The 20,429-nt window shown below is 39.4% G+C and overlaps 2 protein-coding genes across 2 annotated transcripts in view; both read right to left on the bottom strand.

Annotated features, from left to right (window-relative positions):
• The window catches only part of LOC118744826 (ATP-dependent translocase ABCB1), a 79,147-nt gene that overhangs the window by 3,171 nt on the left and 55,547 nt on the right, over window positions 1-20,429 (bottom strand). The window lies entirely within an intron of this gene.
• On the bottom strand, window positions 13,726-16,610 carry LOC118744827 (WD and tetratricopeptide repeats protein 1). The gene is made up of 3 exons (XM_036478191.1): window positions 16,189-16,610; window positions 15,242-16,085; window positions 13,726-15,177 (listed from the first exon to the last, which is right to left on the bottom strand). Exons 2-3 carry the CDS (start codon window positions 16,002-16,004, stop codon window positions 13,922-13,924), a joined length of 2,019 nt encoding a protein of 672 aa, XP_036334084.1. The 5' UTR covers window positions 16,005-16,085; window positions 16,189-16,610; the 3' UTR covers window positions 13,726-13,921.

A 20,429-nucleotide genomic window follows, 5' to 3' on the forward strand; every position in this document is an offset into this window, starting at 1 on the left:
CAATGTTCAATATACTTTTGCTTTTTTTAGTTCCTGGATGCTATTTGGCATACCTTATTTGTATCTCTGTAAAAATTCTGGAGGTATAGCCTCCCATATATCCTTGGTTTATTTTCATAACTCATGTACTCCATTGGACGGACTTGCATACTTAGTAAGCTGCGCTTTTAGTTGATTTCGCAAATTTTCGACGAGATTCATATCCGCGGATTGTGGAGGTCATTTCAAAATAGCGAATTTTTGCTTTTGCATCCAGTCGTTGCGAACATATGCAGTTTGTTTTGGGTGATTTTTCAGCAGAAACTCTCATTTTTCGACTACATCTTGCATGTTTTGTTGAAATATGAACAGATACTGTTCTTTACGCATAATGCGTACTAAGGGACCAACAATATTTTTGAAATACAACCCCAAACTATTATTGACCGATCACTGTGGTTCGCGGTTTGCCTTACATGATTCGCTAAGGCTTAATTTGAGTCTTTGATCCAATACCATGCCTGGCCACCTGATTGAAAGCGATTAATTTAGTCTTGTCAGACCAACTAACCTTCAATTAAATCTTAAAAATTTGTTTCGTTATTGCATTCTGTAAGGGCCCAAAAATATCCCAAAAGGCAACGGTCCGGTTGTCGTGTGATCCAGCAAAATGCTACCACTCTCGCACATGTATTTTGATCAAAATGGCTTTTTCTTCTTTTATTATGACTTTGCGTTCAATTTGACAATTTTTCCCCTCGCTGTCTAATGATTTGCATTCAATTTTAATACCTTAAGCGCTTCTGTAATAGTGGCTGCAGCGCTACTTGCTACTAAGTTCACAAGATATCGAACCGTAATATTTTTTGGCAGACTTCCTTTGTCTTTAATAACCTTTTAGGCTATATTTTTTCTCAATCTTAATATTTTCACGTGGCGAGCTCCATAATTTTTTGCCACTTTTCCTACGGTCCCGCGTTTCCGCAGTAGATATATTATTTACATTTATGTTTCCTGATTAACCATATTATTTACTGGTAATCTCTTCTTGAATAAATTACAATACAGAAAAAAGTCATCTGACTTCCAACTAAGTAAAAGATAACTGTAAAATACAAAACTGAGAGCGAGTGCAAAACTGTAACATTGGCCTTAATTTACATTTTTGCCTGCTGGTTTTATTATTGTTGTTGGATTGACTTCAAATCTTTATGAGAGAGGGAGTAGGGGTGTACCAATAAGAATATACAACAAAAGTATGAAAGTCGTTAGAAGCTGGAAAGATAGCGGTGGCTGAAATAAAAAGTGTTACACCATGTTACAGTTTTGCTCGTCACTGTAATTGTCTAGAAACAAACAAATTTTTTATTGGTGAAGCCTGGAGAATATTACTTATGAATTAAACTTGACTTTTATAAAAAAATTCACTTGAATATTTCATTTGACGTTCTTTTAAACTTTAGCATTACATTTTTGCTCCAAGAGTGCTGCGTGAACTTACACTTTACCACTGATCATACAAACAGATGCAAAAGGTCGGAACCTGTCTTGGACATATTTCGATAGCTGAAACATCATTTTAGCCAACCCAAGAAAATGCTTATTTAAAAATTTAGAATTATCGTTGATTGCTTCATAATCCAATGATCGGAACTAACTCTATATAGTGCACAATGTTTGAAACTTGGATTTAAACAGTTTTTAATAAAGAGCGAATATATAATAACCGAAGAAAATAAGCACGAAAACGCAATTTTAAGCGCTTAGATAAGCACTAAAACATTGGTAAATATTAGTGTCCGACCGAAGGTACGTCCCACAGTATATGGGGAGTTCCATACCAAAACGGACGGGGTTCACACTTCATGTGTTTGATTTGTTTCAAATTTTTTGGGTTAATGTATAAACATAAATAACAAATAAATATAAATTTTGAGCTTGGTTAATACATTTTTGAAAACTTTATAGCACAAAAACAAAAATAAATCGATTTAATAGTTTTCCAAATATCTTAAGAACGGGGTGAGGAAAAAATTTGAAAAAAATCACACATACATACATACATCTAAATTCTCTATGAAAAGAAATTATTTAAAATTTTTTGATAAAAAAAAATAGTTTTTGAAATCATGCGTTCTCAAAAAAAAAAAATTAAAAAATTCATAATGATAGCTCTAAGTATTGCGCAATATAAGTATAGCATTACGGGGTGCACTCTACAATAATTTGAGTTATGATTTTTTTTTTTACACCGAAGTTGAGTAAAATGAGTACATTACAAATTTGCAAATTTTTTTAATTTTTTGAGTATGCAGTTTTGTAGCCCATTAAATTTTAGTATAATAAAGTGCAAGTTTTAAGCGATTGCAAAACTGGCGTTAATTTTTTTCTCTTTGAAAACGGGATTGCGCATTTTCTTCCATAAGAAAAAAGTGCAAAAATCCGTCAGCATAAAAAATATTAAACATCGACGCAATTTTGCAGTCGCTTAAAACTTGCACTTTATTATATTAAAATTTAATGGGCTACAAAACTGCATACTCAAAAAATTAAAAAAATTTGCAAATTTGTATGTACTCATTTTACTCAACTTCGGTGTAAAAAAAAAAAATCATAACTCAAATTATTGTAGAGTGCACCCCGTAATGCTATACTTACAAGACGTTATTCTAAATAAAAAATAAAATAAATAAAATTTTCCGTATACTACAGTGACTCCCAAAGTGGTCCAGGTGGACCCCCAGGGGTCCACGGGAGACTCGGGGGGTCTACGTTGGCGTGAAAAAATAAGGGGGTCCACGAAAATTCATCTGGTCTCGATAGTAAAGAACCAAAATGGTTGCTTGATAGCCTATTTATTTAACTTTGATGTATAGTGCTCTTGACACACTGAAGAACTTACCGTCACTTTGTGTCATCATACGTGGGGAAGCCTTAAAGGCCACCTGAAGACTAAAAAGAGGCGGATGTTGGTATAACACTGAGAGAGGTGATGCGGAAATTGTTGGCGGCAGATATTTGAGCACTTGTGTCTTTTCAACGCTACAGGATAGTAAGCCACCATTACCTTTGTTGAAGAGATTCTATAGAGAGAGAGTTCCCTGAGGGGAATGCTGGTTTAATTCCACCACTGAGCCCGCACTCGCACATTGATCTTTACTGATGGCTCCGAGGCCGACTCAAGGTCAGGATCTGGAGTGTTTTTTCGAAGTTAGGGGGGATAACCTTCACTTTTTCATTTGGGGAATATGCTTCGGTCTGCCAGGCTGAGGTATTTGCAATCTCCAAAGCCATAGACTACGTGGTGGAAAATATGTAGGTGGAGGGGAAAGAGTTTACGTGTCTACAGGTACAGCCAAGCTGCACTTAAGGCATTGGCCAGCCCTCTATCTAAGTACCTCCAAACTAGTTCGCAAATGCAACTCTCGACTAAATTATGTTGGTAAAGATAACGAGCTTGCTTTACTCTGGATGCCGGTCAACTCGGGAGTGACTGGAAATGAGACATTGACCCTTTGGCCACAGTTGGCTTAGACCAGGCATTCCTCGATCCGCAACCAGTTATAGCACTCCTCACTTCGGCCATCGAAGCCACCATCAGAAACTGGGTGGACTCTTCGCTCAGCAATGACTGGGAGCCATAGAGTGGATGCAGGTGGGCAAAACTCATGTTGCATTCAATCTCAGAAGGTCTATCTAGTTTTTTCCTTTCACTAAGAAGACGGGACCGCTGACTGATCACTTCACGTGGCACAAACACCTAACTGTGACAAGCGTAAATGACAACTCCATTTGCCCATCCTGCTTTGAAGAAGATGAGACGGTGGAACACTTCTTGAGCTTCTTGCTTGCTTGTTTGTTTATCATCGATTTATCTAGATTCGATCTTTTGTTTTTTGTCAGTTTCTGAATTTAAAGTTTAACGTAAAAAGCTTTGCAGTTTTGTTGTTTCAAGTTTTGTGTTTTAAAAATTCGGGTGACGAATATTTTTCGCATCACTTTAAAACTCGGAGCGATAAAAATAAAAATGATACCATCAACACAAATACATCACATGCAAATTCACGAGTGTGCCGAACATGTGAGGAGTTTATTTATTACTCTTAAACAATTTAACTCCTCAAAGCGAGATAGCTTTCATGGCTTCACGAGCTCTGTTTTTTAAAACTTGCAAGTATGTAATCACATTATTTTAATAAATAGAACACAAGAAAATATTTTATTTTTATATTTGCCACTCCGAAGTTAGTTTTGGAAGTTAATCTTAAATTTTGTTGATGAGTTTTGATAATATGTTAGAAATGAGCATCAGATGGTCCACCAAAACCAGTAAAGTTTTAAAAGGGGTCTACGAGAAAAATATGTTTGGGAACCTCTGGTATTCTATGTAATATACCTCTGCAATTTTGTAAGGTAAACTAAAAATGTATACATCGTTTTAAGCTGTAATTACTTAAGAAGTAAACGTCTTGGCTGTTCACCAAACCAGTCTATAGTTTTATCAATAATCTCAGATTGGTTCTGTCATACAAACTTTCGATGTACACTTAGAAGACAAACGTAAAGACAAAGTAATAAACAATTGAACTATAAATTTAATTATTAGTTTACCGTTCAATCCATTTAAGCTCATTGTCCACTACAGCCACGTTTTTAACCTTCTTAAATGGAATTACTTTGAAGTTAGCGATAATTACGGGCCCCTTCCCCTACCTGGCTACGCCCATGGCTACTGAGATACAGAATTTCATTATAAGTGGGCGGGGTCACGCCCATTGTCCAAAAATTTCATAACAATATTTTTTACCACAATTCAACTCCACATACTAATTTTCAACACTTTGCATCTAATATTTACTGAAATATCGCAGTTTTTGCATTTTTCGAAAATACCGTTATATGGGAAGTGGGCGTGTTTACAGACCGATTTCTTCCATTTTCAATACCAACCCACCTTGGATAAAGGGCAACCTACACACCAAATTTCGTTGAAATATCTCAATTTTTGCTCGAGTTTTCGTGTACACGAACAGACGTACGGACGGACAGACAGACATGGCTTATTCTACTTCTCTTTACATTCCGTTATGCGAACAAAGTTAAATTACCCTTGTGCACAAGTGCGCTCGGGTATAAAAACCGGAAGTGTATCCTAGATTATTGCCTTACAGAGAAAATATTTAATTTATTTAATAAGACATTAATTATAACACATATTAGTTGTGTTGTTGCTTTATGAATATTTTTATTTTATTTTTCATTTAATTAATTAATAACTTGCAATATTCAATTTGACCTTCAATATAAGTAAAATTAAATTTCGGGCATGCGTTCATCTGATCATATTCTGTATAAGAATTGATGCAAGCACCTTATCAGATCCTCGCCGCCGTACTTGAATAGCTCAGCTCGCAGGCTGTCAGCTACGGCAGCTTTGTGGTTTTTCAGCCGCGTAATTGCTATTCGTACTTGAGTCCGACCGATTAATCGGCCTATGCCGAGGCTAGTATAGGCCAAAAGAATCTGCATCGGCCGTTTTTCACCCGTTTCATGAACGAGGTTATGTTATTTAGTTATTTGATTGTGTTTTTCTTTTGTTATTTTAAATATTCATAAAATCATTTTTTCTTGAAATGAATTTAGTTCAGGATTTAATCGGCCAAGCATCGGCCGATTCTTTGCCGATTAAATCCTGAATATAATTTCGTTTCAAGAACAAATCCTTTAATATATATATATATTTTATAATAACAAAAGAAAAACATAATCAAATAACTTAGTAACAATACCTCATTCAAAATCGGCCAAAACGGCCGATCCTGATTCTTTTGGCCGATACTAGTCTAGTGTTCGTCTGATACCCCCATATAGTCGATATCTGTACTCATTAAAAGTATCGCAGCTACTCAAAGTATTGCTAGGAAATACTCGATTCTACTTGTACTTGAAAGAACACAGACCAGACCGTATTCAATATAACCACATACAGCGGAGAAAGGCGTATGAAAAGCTGAAAATTCATTTTCATTTCCTCCTTTTTAGTCGCGACTTCTAACACCAGGCGGCTACATGTATGCTATGAACTACTACCCACTAGTTTTGGTCTCCCCTCTCACTGAGTTTTTCATGGTCATTCGAGCCGGATATGAAACAGCGACCTTGAAAGTGCTGAAACAGGAGACGTTAAGTAATGAGAAAGCTCATAGTTTACTTGTGTTTGATTCTTCTGTTTCAAAACGAATTCTGGACGGTGCTTCCGAAAATCATAGGCAGGCTCCACATCCTCCTCTAATTCGATACGACTTTTGTTCTCCACTTTCGTGCGCTCTTTTAGTTTTAACCCTTGCAAAATCGAGTGGGACATATCTTGAATGGTTTTTTCAAAAATAACAACACAAAACTTTTTTCAGATGATTTTCCCAAATTTAGCAAAGAAGTAAGTCCTTACATTTTGTACTCGATACGCATTAAGTACTTGTACACGCGCATCGAAGTACAAAAATTACTCGGTAATTGGTAGAGGTACTCGAGTATGTATATACTTCTAAGTACTGGTATCGGAACATCACTATACTAGCCTCGGCATTGGCCGATTAATCGGTCGGACTCTAATTCGTACCTCGTTATAGTCAGTGGGTGTAATGTCGACTGCGTCATCATCGACTGGTGACTCGGGTTCGTCTTCTCCACAACTTTCCGTGACACTACCATTCAACAGTGTTCCCTCCATAATTTAATTACGCTCTGCACATTGGTCACCAGGTCGCGATTGTTGTTCTTAAAGGAGTTAGCGCTGCTCTTAAAACCTTCCGTTAGTCGCCTTACTCTGGCGGGCAGTATATGTAGCTCTTCGCACTCCCGTATTTGCTCTCTTCTTATTGCGGCAAATACGACTCGCTTCCCTCCTGAGCTCCCTATAACGGTCCCACATGACTCGCGTTGCGCCCGATCGCAGCGTGGCCTTGTAGGCGGCATCTTGTTTATCTGCAGCTTCTTGACACTCCTCGTCGTACCAGTTGTTCTTGCGGGCTCGCCGAAATCCGACTACTTCTTCGGCGGCTGTACTTAATGAACGGGAAATGTGGTTCCACAGCTCGCGTATGTCGGATTGTTGAAGAGTGCTCCCTGAGAGCAGGTGTGAGAGTCGAGTAACTAATGCATTGGCCGCTGATTTAACTGCAGCTTTTCGCCATTGAGCTTTCCCTGCATTTTTAGGCGCACATTTTTTGCTGCACAAAGGCAGGTGCGTATCTTAGCTGCAATAAGATAGTGGTCCGATTCCAGTTTTTGGCCTCGGAGTGCACGTACGTCTATAACACTCGAAGTGCGCCTTCCGTCTATCACAACATGATCGATTTGGTTTCTCGTTTTTATATCTGGAGATTGCCACGTAGCTTGATGGATCTTTTTATGTTTAAACCTTGTACTGAATACTACCATGTTTCGGGCCCCGGCGAAGTCGATCAGACTCATTCTGTTATCGGACATTTCGTCGGGAAGGCTGAATTTGCCGACGGTGGTTCCAAAGATTCCTTGCCCACCCTGGCATTGAAGCCGCCAAGCACGATTTTAATATCATGGCGGGGGGCAACGCTTGGACACTTCGACCTTCTTTTCATTCGGGTCGTGGGCGCACATAAGCGAGATGTCGAAAGCTTTTTCCGTTGATTGCAAATGGTAAATCACGTTATTTTGTTACCAGGTGGAAGGACTGCTCACTCAGCCCTCAAGCTGCCATCGAACATACAAATCATCGGAACGCTCACGTGCAATATTTACAAAAATTGGAATTCATTGTTGGGATGAGTGCACGATGGCAAATAAACAAATAGGAATCGAATAAGAATGTTATTTGCACTAACACCTAGATCTAAAGTGCGATCAACTCAAAAAGAAATTTGGGCGAGTTTTTTTCATAAACCAATTTATATTCATGGAATTTTTTTTTCATGATTATAAACATGATCTAAAAAACTACTGTGATACCGATTTTTGTAGTAATTGCGTAGAAACTGTACAATCCACAAGCATTTAAATTTTCCTCTATGAATTTTGAGTTAGCTCACTTTAGATCTTGGTGTGCGACATGTTACGTGTTTGGCGAGCTTCTCCTCCGATTTGTGGCGTGCGCCTTGATGTTGTCACCAAAGGGGAGTGACCTACAGTTTTACGCACGATCCAGAAAATTCTATCATTTTACGCCGACTCCGAACGCCGATTTTATTTTTATGAGGAGCTGTTTTTCATGAAGAAATACACTCGGAGGTTGACCATTGCCTGCCGAACAGAGTTGCCAGAAAAAATTTTGTTTGGAGCTAAAACAATCGAAAAAAGAGCTAAATAATACTAACGTAGCTTAAATGAAGACCTAAATTTGTCTAGCATTTACATTTTTGAGCATTTTACATTTTTCGCAATTTTAATAAACACAACGTATTTTATAAATTTAAGTGCTGAAAAAAACTTTTAAAACCAAAATAAGGTGCATATATTTCGAATTCATTGCTACGGCACTTATAACACTTATACTTATACAATTTAATTTTTAAGCAAAAAAAAAAAACCGACTTCAAGTCTCATATAACATTAAATACCCGGCGCAAGTATTAAATATACCGTCGATGTTTTTGCAAAACCGCCCATCGTTCAATTGCAAGACCGCCTATCTTACGGCATTCAAATTTTACAGGAGAGCGAAAACACGGTTTATTCTTTGAAAGCATTGCCTTGATAGGCGGTATTTTCTCTAGCTATTATTTTACAAATCTGTTGTTTTAATAACGATTTAACAATTTTTATGCATAAATCTCGATGCCTGGAGTTCAGGATTACCAAATCTAATTTTTGCCACAATGGCGATTTGGGCGGTTTTGTTACTGGTCGATGGGCGGTTTTGCAAAAACTGCACTTTCCATAACACCTGACACCCAGCATGGTTTCTCTCAAGTCCTGTTTAATTTTTACATTTAAAACCTTCCTCAACCACCAGAGGGAGTCTCTATTGTCTCTTATGTGACGACGGCACGATAATAGCGTCCGAGTATGGAATATAAGACTTGCGCCGGGAAGTAAACTGTTACCCCTCCGAACTTTCTTGCTTCTTTACCCTACGAAATTCTCGGCTGGAAATACCAGCTGGACGAAGAAGGTCAGAATTCACGTCGATGACGAACCAATTCCGACTGTAGATAACCCAAAAATACTTCGAGTTACTTTCAATAGACTTCTCTACTCCTCGTCCGCAATTTTCAATAGAGTACATAACCAAAATAAGGACCTCAAGTCGCTAGCCGTAAGACAAAGAAACGTTGTTGTCTACATGCAAGGCATTTGACTGACCGGCTCGTTCCCACGACAGCCGGTTCTACGTACCGGAATGACTCGGGTTTTACCAGACCAAGGGCGATCTAACCCCTTTTAGGTCGGCGATGTATCTAAGAAGTTGTTTGTCCATAGGGCTACATTCGCTACGTTTTCTTTTGCTCAGGGCTGGCATCGAGTCAAACCCAGGGCCAGAAACCTACACCTGCTGTGTATGCCAGAGACGACTACACCACAACTCCACCTCAGTCAAGTGCAATGCTTGCGAGGGGTAGAGTCACCTCAGAGTCTGCTCAGGATTACGGACACATCGGCAGTGGATCACGTCGTTTGTGGCCCCCTGCTGCTCAAACAGAGCAGCCTCCACGGCTAACCCTAGTCCACCTGAGCAGCACCACACAGACACCTCAGCACAACAACATAACAACACAATAGACCACGACAGACCACAGTATACACGCAACCGCACCACCACCCACACCCCTCCGCCAACAACTCTTGGTTCCTCCTACAATCTGCACGGTATGCCAGACCAGGATATTACGTAATGTGGCATCAGTCAAGTGCAACACCTATCTTGGCTGGTGCCACTTTAGGGCATGTTCAGGTATGCGCACCACGCGAGGTTGGACGAGGAACTTCGAGGGCGCGTGTTGCGCTGCACGGTTACAAACCCCAACTGCGACGCCACCCACTACCACCACAGGGCAGCAACCACCACAGCAGCGCACACAGCCCATGGCGTCAAGGCCACACACATCTCTCACACCCCGCATTACTACACGTCTCCCGAACCACATGAAGCTCCTCCAATTTAACTGTAGCGGGCTTCAGAGCAAGGTCGAGAAAATAACCGTCTTCATGGGAAGGCATGGTATACTGATAGCTGCGGTCCAAGAGACGAAGTTGCACAGCAATTCAACAGCAATTGTCGATTGTCTCTTACGCCGACGATTGCTCGATCATGGCGACTGGGAATGGAATTGATGACTTGTGTTTGAAAGTAAACGGGTATCTCTCCGAGCTTTCTCGCTTCTTCACTGCAAAGTGTCTAGCCCTCTCCCCTATGAAATCCTCTGCGACCTTGTGCACCACCTGGACGAAGGAGGTCAGACTACCGCTGGGAATTCACGTCGATGATACACCAATTCCGACGGTGAATAACCCCAAAGCTCCCTCAACCACCAGAGGGAGTCTCGATTGTCTCCTACGCCGACGATTGCTCGATCATGGCGACTGGGAATGGAATTGATGACCTGTGTTCGAAAGTAAACCGATGTCTCTCCGAGCTTTCTCGCTTCTTCACTGCAAAGTGTCTAGCCCTCTCCCCTACGAAATCCTCTGCGACCTTGATCACCACCTGGACGAAGAAGGTCAGGCTACCGCTGGGAATTCACGTCAATGATACACCAATTCAGACGGTGAATAACCCCAAAGTACTCGGAGTAGCATTCGACAGCCTGCTCTCCTTCTCTGCGCACGCAACCGCTATTGTCAACAAAGTACAGAGCCGCAACAAGGTCCTCAAGTCGCTAGCCGGCAGTACTTGGGGCAAAGACAAAGAAACGTTGCTGGCAACATACAAGGCAATACGCCGGCCGGTTTTAAACTACGCAGCACCCTGTGTTCGCCGGGGACTAGTAGGACGCAGTGGATGAAGCTACAGACAACACAGAACACCGCACTCAGGACAGCGACCGGATGCCTCCTGATGTCGCCTGAACACCACCTTCATGACGAGGCGAAAATGCTCCCAATCAAGGAGAATAACTTAATGCTCTGCAAGCAGTTTCTGGTCGGGAGCCACAGATGTGGCCACCCAAACAGACAGCTGCCTGCAGAGGAGCCCTCGCCTAGGCACGTCAGGAGGCATCTACGGACGAAGTCCAGAGGTTCATTAAGCAGTCCTTGGACCCGTCAGCATACCGACAGGCCCTGAACGGCATTCACAGGGACTCAGTCTCGAGTTATATAGACTCTAGACCTGTGCATGCCGTTCTAGGCACACAACCACCGGACATTGACGCGACGGAGCTTCATCTGCCTCGGGAGACAAGAACCCCAATAGCCCAACTTTGCTCTGGATACTGCAGCAGGGCTGCCGTTAGTGGAACTTGACGACAACGACTGAGATATCAACCGATCTGGGCGGGGTTGTTGTAGCCGCTACAACAACAACTACAACAACTGACCGGCTCTAAACTATGCAGCGCCTGTGAGGTCACGGGGGACTAGCAGGACGCGACAGTTGGGTCTACGTAACCGCAACGACCCAAATTTATGTATGTGCATATATCTGGCCAAGGACTGTCACTGCAGCATCACTCCACAAAAAGTCTTTGGATAATTTGTATTGCTGCAATGCTTTGTAAGCAGTTCATAGTAGGGTGCCCAATGAGTGCCCGGCATGCGGAGAGTCACCTCACGACCCGCAATACCTATACGTATGCCCCCTAAAACCCACAAAATTAACGCCCCTCTACCTATGGACCAACTCTGTTGACGTCGCATACTTCCTGGGTCTCCCGTTAGTTGAGCTTGACAACGATTCAGGGACAAGCCGATGTAGGCAGGGCTAAGTAGCCGTTACAACAACAACAACACTAAGTCGGCCTCATTGCGCAAGTCGAAAATTAGATTAAATTGCACGACCTGCCAGCATGGGCGATGCCGCACAGTGTTTCTCCTATATGGAGGCAGGTAGAAAAAAGTCAAGATGACAGTTGATAAAAAAAAAAAACCAGTTGGACTTAGAGGGGAAAAGTAAAAGTCATAAATACCAAATTTTACATTATTTACTAACCCCGCTTCACGAACGATACATTTCCAAAAAAATACGGGAATGGGCGCGATACCGACTAATCAGTTTAGTTGCCTTTGGCGATTAACCCATTAAAGAGTTTCTTTTTCAACTGTAATCAATTATTTAAATGTCGTGGAATTTTCAGGTGATGGTATTTATCATTATTTGGTACTTTCTTATTTTCTTACCAAAAAATTTACTTTGAAATGTAGATGCTAAAGATTATTAGTAAAAAAAGTGTGAGTACCGGTCCGTCAGATCTTGAAATTGGACGAATGTTTTAGAGAATTTTATGTAGTTTCCGAATATATAATTTGATCTTTACGCGCGACTTTGCAAATATATGTAATTTTTGATTTTCAGCTTCTTTTTTACAAAATCTCACCAAACAATCGGAAAAAAGCGGGTATTATTTACACCTAAGTCATTTTATAGTATAACCTTTGTTTTCTGAGAGTGAAAAGCAGGACACAAAAATTAACCAAAATTCCATCACATTTAATGACTGGGCCCATATTTTTTGTGAGTTTTGGACGTTATAGTGATCCAATCTTTCCCATATTTTATATTTAGGTTTTTCTAATAAAATAAAGACTACAAACTAAATTTCATCGAAATCGGATGAAATTTAATGCTTCCGCCCACAAGAGTAGAGGGCGTGGTAATTATTCCCTCTCTACAAAATTTCATAATTCTCTATTTCTAAGTAAAACTAGACCACATGTCAAGTTTCAGTGAAATCGGTGCAGGTTTACTATTATTTCCACCTGCTACCATATGGTTGTTGTTGTTGTAGCAGCATACAAGTTCCCCAAAGGGTTTTTGGGGAGTGTTGCTGGAGTGACAGTCCTTGGCCAGATATAAATCTGGGTCGTTCCGGTTACGTAGACCCGACTGTCGTGGTCGAAACAATGTGTGGCGTGCTGAGATAAGTAGACGACGAAAATTGTCGAAAACTATCCAGTGCTCCCAAGTTTTTCGTTTTAATACACTAGTCGAGGCGAAATTGTGGGCAATGCCGTACAGTTTTCGATACGACTCGACTCTCGAAAAACGACTCCAATCGACACGACACTCGCAATGATCCTGAGACCTATCGTTATTTGAGCTTGACGACAACGATTAAATAATTAACCGATTCTAGGCAAGGCTAGGTATCCGCTACAGCAACAAAACAAAAAACATTAAAAAGCCCGTCTTGAATATCAATACCAATGCCACCCTACTCATAGGAAAAACTATCGGATGTTTACACGTTTGCTGAACTGTGTATAAGGCATGATTCAAAATACATACACACATTTGTAAAAATTGCTTATTAATAGGTGGTTGTATTAAGTTTTTAATCATTTTTATTTTGATTATTCTTTCTAATTTGATTAGCGAAGTTTTGTGGGACGCTTGCCGTACTGCTAAGTGTTTAAATATATGTATTATCATATGTTTATGTATAAATTACTGCAGCATTATAACACCTGCAAGCAATTAATTCTCCGACAGTAGGACCAAATTCTTTAAAGTTTTGCCAGTCGAACAAAAATAATGGAATATAAATTTAAATAAAGGTCAGTTTTATATAAAGCTCGGTGTTGAAAGAATTTATAAATAAAAATATATCCACAGAAATATTTAAAAAGTTATAATTTTTAATTGGTGAAGTAAATAAACTGTAATTCGAGAGGTTTTGGAAATAATACAGGATCTATGAATTGGACAAATGAAATCGTGTCCAGAGAAATCTAGAACCCGGCCCGTGCACTGCTGACACACATGTGTTGAATTTTTGTTCACCACTACAATAACGATAACTATCACATATTATGAATTAAGGCAGAATGCATTCATGCCTGCGTTCATATTAAACGGATCCATTTTCATCTTTTGTTGATTGTCTTCAACAGTCTTGTCGACATATTCTACTAAATTGGGTCGTTCATCGGGCGATGCTGCAATTGGCGACCATATTTTAATGTCATGGTCGATGCCGCTGGTGGCGAGCAAACAAATTTCTGGATGCGGCTGCACACAATTAACAATTGAGACGTCTGCCTTATAGATTGCTCGTATCTTTCCAGTATTACGCTCCCAAATAAAAAAGCTCTCATTATCAGAACCAGCTACAATATATTCTCCATCTTTCCCAAAATAATTAGCTTCTTTTATGTCTGTTGTAGTATTGCAGTGGCCCACGAATCGTTTACTATAGTCCTTTGCTTTGCTTCGCCATTGATATTCAGCATCGGTGCGTTCTAAGCAATTGTAGTGTTGTTGATCACTTACATGCTGTTGCTGCTGCTGAGATTGTGTCATTTGCCGATTTTCTTTGATATCTTTGTGAAGCATCATGATGCCATGGTTATTTGCGTAGCTGGGAAAACGAATGATTAGCTCTTTTAGGCACTCATCGGCTTCTTGCGGTCTGCCGAGCACGAGTAGTGCACGTGCCAAGCGAAAATGTGCCTTAATGTAGGATGGATCGAGGCGTAACGCTTGATGGCAATCGCGCAATGCAGCATATACATCGCCGAACCAAAGGCGACGCATGTATGCGGTTGCACGGTTCAGATAGAGCACTGAACAATTCGGGGCCATTTCAATCGCTTCGGAGTATTTTTCAACAGCTCGCAAGTATTTCTCATTTTCTAGAAAATCATTACCCATTTTCTTATAGCGTTCAATGTATTCGGGTAATTTTCGTCGATTGCTGGACTGTGTAGCATCGCCTGGACTAACCGCATTATGCAAGGCTCCACTGTTTTCATCGCCTCCTTGATTTTCGATACTACTACTATATTGTGGGTGCATGCTTGTCATTTCTATATCTGAATCTGAACTAGATGGGGGTGGTTTGTATTCCGGCAAACTCAGGAACACTGGTTGTTCTGCATGCAGCAAGTCATAAAGATATATATGTTCACCACCCATATTCACCAGCAACTCGGTTCCGGATGAATTAAAGGTAAGGTACGTTATGGCACGAGAGTCGTGCTCGATTAGTTTAGAATTCTCTTTACTGATGTGACCTGGGCAATAATATGTAACGCAGTCCTTAGGTATTGCTCCATCTATTGAATCTATACAAATAATTTGCATATATGTACTACATTTTTATTAACAAAAATTTGTAGTTTAACGTACCTCCATTTACAAGCAAGCCGTTACCTCCGCTAGTGTGTGACGAAACTGGATGAAGCATGCGCCGATCATAGATCCGGGCGTAAGGGTCATTTGCACCAACTGCCAACAGTTCTGTTCGACGTGGATTTATTGCTAGGCATTTGGCCTCTGAATTTGTATCTACATAGGTGGTAAGGTTTAACAATCGTACACGATTTTCTTCTGCGCTACAACGGTGTTGCTCCCTAGTGTCTAGCTGTAATATTGCACCATCTTCGCCAGCCGACCAAAACACAAAAGGTGAGTCTGGTGCCGTTGCTAATCGTTTCACGCGGGCTACGTGACAGCTACAGCTTAGTATTGCTTCATTATGTCGATTCACATCAAACACATATATGAATCTGTCTGCTGCTCCAGTCGCTATCAATGCATCATTGTGTCGTGGTAAAAACTTAACGGAAAATATATTCCCACAGTGTTTGGTTGGTATGCTACGTATACAACGTTTTCGAAATGGATCCCATAGCATCACGCAAAAATCATCTGATCCAGAAGCTAAAATACTTCCAGTGCTGCTCCATTCAAGGCAATTTACGCAACCTTGGTGACCCCGTAATATTGTCTCTTGTTCGAGGCGATCAATATATGCAGATGATACGTGCAGTCGCCGTTGCACATATCGATCAAGGCTTCCATATTGGCGGTCGAGAATCAACGCCGTAGCATTAGTGCGTCGCAAATCGTCCAAATCGTATTGGTAAAGCGACCAGCGCGACCCTAGCATTATCTTACTCACTTTATTATCAACGCTATTTCCTTGGCCCAAATGGTACTAAGAGCCTGACTTGGATATAGCAGCTATTGCCTATAATCAATTAAGATTATGGTTAGTTATAATGCTTATACAAGAAAATTTTAATTAAATTGCATGTCGAACGAGATGATTATCATGCTGACAATTTATTTACCTGGTTGTAAGCCTTCTTATTTTTATGCCTTTTTATAAAAATTTGTTAAAATGTAATACAACGAACCTTCTTACGCCTTCGCTATTTAATCAATTTTATGACTATAAAACAACACCTCAGGTATGTGAACCATTTTTGTTTCCGATTTTTCTATGAAAAATTGCAACCAAATTTTTTTTACTCAAAATAATTCCTCCACAACGACGTTCTTAGTTTATTTTGGTTTTATTGGCGGGGGTGCCATCTATCTTCTTAAATCAATAATTGTCAATTTAACACACTTGCCAGCTACTTAAAGTAGAACTCCATAACAAGCTTTTCAGGCGGTCTCGCTTCGACGCTAAAGCCCAGGCGAATTTATGCAAAGTGCCATCAACAATCACCACATCAAGGCTTTTTTATGCAAGGTGGCAGGGTGTCCAGTAGATCGTTTCTGTAACAATTCTCTACCAAAGCGAAGTGAGATATGAATTCGCCGCCCTGTTCTCTACTGCTAATGAGTAGTCGAGAATCAAGAATGATAGAATACACGATTGAGAGAAATAGAGATTGCGCCAATCGCGGTACCGCTAATCCGCTCTTTGTGATTTTGACAGAATGAGCTGTGTGCGTGACGTCATCTTGGTGCAATTGTTGAATGTGAGCATACGAAAAAACCAAATAACAATTTTAATATTTGTGCTTTAATATTTCTGCGCGGTTTTAAACAATTATTGAGACATTAAAAAGCAAAATGAAGTGTGCAGTGGCAAAGTGTAATAGTGAAAACAAAAGGAAAGCGTGCGATATAAGTTTTTTTTCGTTTCCTACGGACGCAAACCTGGCGAAAAAGTGCAAGCAGTTCAGCCGGCGAGGACATGCATTAAAAACCAAATCGAGCTTTGTGCTAGTGTGTGAGCTATGAGCTTCTATATGGAACTATGTTGGCCTTTTCTTGGTGAATTGTAGTAGGTATATTTCCATCTTGAATGTAGACAGTTGCTGGTTTAGTTTGCTGGCAATGGCATATATACAAAAGCAGTTTCTACAGTAAATAGATACATGAATAGATTCACTACCTACTTATTTTTGTTAGTACCTGATTCTTTTAGTGCTGGTAAGAGGTAATGCACCAGTGGATAAGGTCGCCAGGCGCTAATTCAAGCGGCATCTTACCGCGCTGTTACGTACCTAATACAAGACAGTGCCCAAATTATTATACATTTCAAAGTTCAGCTTAAATTATGTTTTACTGACATAGAATATTTGCTTCCAAAAAAGCCACACTCATGCATCCTCTCGGAAATGGTACAAAAGTCATCAAATAAAAGCTGTGGAGTCAACAGCTGTGGAGTTTATGGTGGTTGGCTACCGTCCACAAATATAAATATGCACTCTGCATGGCTTTTTAAAATGGCAAGTCCAAAAATTCACTTTGCTACACACCTTCCTTTTGGTCTACATGAAATTGCAAACACTGTTAATACATCCATTTTTTCATGTGCTAAAAATCGTACTTATCTAAAGGGCTACATGTCCAAAATTATTGCTACGTGTTCCTAATTAATCAATCTTTGTATATTTATTGATTCCTGCAAAATTGGGCCATGTAATATTAAAATTAACACATTTTTCTGCATTGTTTACATATTTTTATATGCGTTTTGGCATTTCTCTCTCGCAATTGCACCAAGATGACGTCACGCAAAAATTACGCTCAAAAATCCTCTCTCATTGGCGCAATCGTGTATTCTATCATTCTTGGATAGAATACAAGATTGCGCCGATCAGAGAGGATTTTTGAGAATAACTTTTGTGTGACGTCCCACTGGTGCAATTGAAGAGAGAGAAATGCCAAAACGTGAGCAAGAACGGAAGAAGAAGAAAAAATGTTGCAAGGAAAACGTAAGCAAGTAGCACCAGTGTGACGTCATGCAAACAACGGTTCTGTCAAATTCGTTAAGAGAGGAACAGCGGTCCGAGATCGGCGCAACCCAAGAATGATAGAATACAAGATTGCGCCGATCGGAGAGGATTTTTGAGAATAACTTGTGTGTGACGTCACACTGGTGCAATTGCGAGAGAGAAATGCCAAAACGTGAGCAAGAATGGAAGAAGAAGAAAAAATGTTGCAAGGAAAACGTAAACAAGTTGCACCAGTGTGACGTCATGCAAACAGCGATTCTGTCAAATTCGTTAAGAGAGGAATAGCGGTCCGAGATCGGCGCAACCTTTGTATTCTCTCAATCGTGGGCGCAACCTTTGTATTCTCTCAATCGTGGTAGAGAATGACGTATATTCTCTATTAGTAGATAAATGATCGGTAAAGAAGAGTTACAGAAAAGCGATACAAATTTGGCAATTTCGCGCCAGTTGGGCGATTTTTTTTTGGATATTTGCGCGTAAAAATTTAGGAAATCGCCATTGGCGATTTTTCCCTTTCAAATACAATTTTTCCAATTATAAAACTATACAAAACTGAGTATTCCACGATAATTTTACAGAACAGGCTAATGCAGTGCGTGATAATCTTGACTTAATAAGCATATTAAAACACTGTAAAAAATGTTTAATCACCCTAATCGAAGAACTTTTGAAACGATTACCTAGTCAATTAAATAATTTTAAAAAAGCTTTGATTCTGCCACCATAAAAGTGTGTGAATCACAAGAGGGCGAGTTTCAGGGACCTGCCAATTCACTATTTGACTTTGAAGGCAAGAATAGCAGCGGAAAATCAATATTTAAATCTTTTAACTTTCCCATTTAATAACTCTTCTCAGAACCATTCCATCAGACTCTGAAGAATTTTGGATAATTACTTAAGGAGTAAAAACCGCAACAGTCAATAAAATGTTTGGAAATAAATTCATATTATTATTATCCTTTCCGCACTCTCATGATCTGTGGAGCGCGTTTTTTCCGTAATGAATTCAAAAAAAACTAAGGTTTGAAATAGGATGAGGTTGGAAAGCCTTACTTAATTCAATAGTTCGAATAAAGTGTTATATAAAGGCTGCTGCACAACGTTTCCAACATCAAACAGTACGTTATCAAGGTTGAATAGTTCAATATATGACAACAGAAATGTAAATAATTTAGACACTACAGGTGATTTTACAAAATTGTGGAAATAGATGATCTCGCCTTATTATAGGTTTTTATTTAACTTTTAGCTCTTAAAAGCGGATTGTGCGATTAATCAATTAATATGAGGTATACAAAATTTAATAATTGCGCAGCACTATTGCACAATGTGTGGAAACAAATACTTTTAAAAAGCATGCGTATTTTTAAAGAAAATTGTTTGTACATCACTATTATATAAGTGATTTGTGTTATTTATTATTACCCTTTTAAGGTATTATATTCATCCTTGGTTTTAAAACTATATTATAACAAGATCACATTTTTAAAATAAAAGATTTGTTAAAACATGAATGTTATTAAAACGAACAGTGGTAGAGGTAGGGATCTACATTGATAGAAAAAAATCGAAAAATATAACCTTAAGCAAAAGCATATGTGTGTATGTATAGATAGATAAGTAACGTAAGTTTCACTTCTACAGTGTGGCCCAGGCGCACTTACTTTTTTCATACAAATGGTAATTTAGTCGTTGATGGCATCTGCATGACTTTGCCATGCAGTGATCATTAATGATATTCAAGCGACAATGTCCTGCAATGAACTTTTTATGAGTGACCGCTGCATGACATTAGGTTTGTTCGTCGAGCAAAAAATTTGTACGAATTTGTACGAATTATCACGATTTTTGCCCAAATCGCGTTCGTGCAGACCAAAAAATTATCCAACACTCAAAAATTGTGAGAGCAAAGTGACAGTTCTCTTGGAGAGAAGTTGCAAATTCTTGCTGGAAAAAATTTTGCCAGCAAGAATTTGCAAACACGAAAAAAAGGTGGTTGTTTCGCATGGTTGCATTTTTGTCTACAATAATTTGAATAAATTAGTTCGTTAAATTTAAAAATTTATAAACACGAGCGATTTTTTATGAAAAAAGGAAGTAAATAACTGTTGATATAATTAATTTAGTTAATTCCAATGATATGAACTTAATTCGGCTGAAAAAAATGGTATTCGCAATCGGAATGCAATTGCAACCAGAGTCGATTTAAGAAACCCGACAGCTAGTACGATGAAGAAATTGAAATGTATGTTAAAGAAAGTCAGAACAACAAGAAATATACATGAAAATCTGTTTTTGGCCATCCGAAAGAATTTTAAAAATTCTATAAAAATTTT

Source organism: Rhagoletis pomonella, unplaced genomic scaffold (genome assembly GCF_013731165.1).
Source record: "Rhagoletis pomonella isolate Grant_MI unplaced genomic scaffold, Rhpom_1.0 Rhpom_scaffold_00008, whole genome shotgun sequence".
NCBI classification, from domain to species: domain Eukaryota; kingdom Metazoa; phylum Arthropoda; class Insecta; order Diptera; family Tephritidae; genus Rhagoletis; species Rhagoletis pomonella.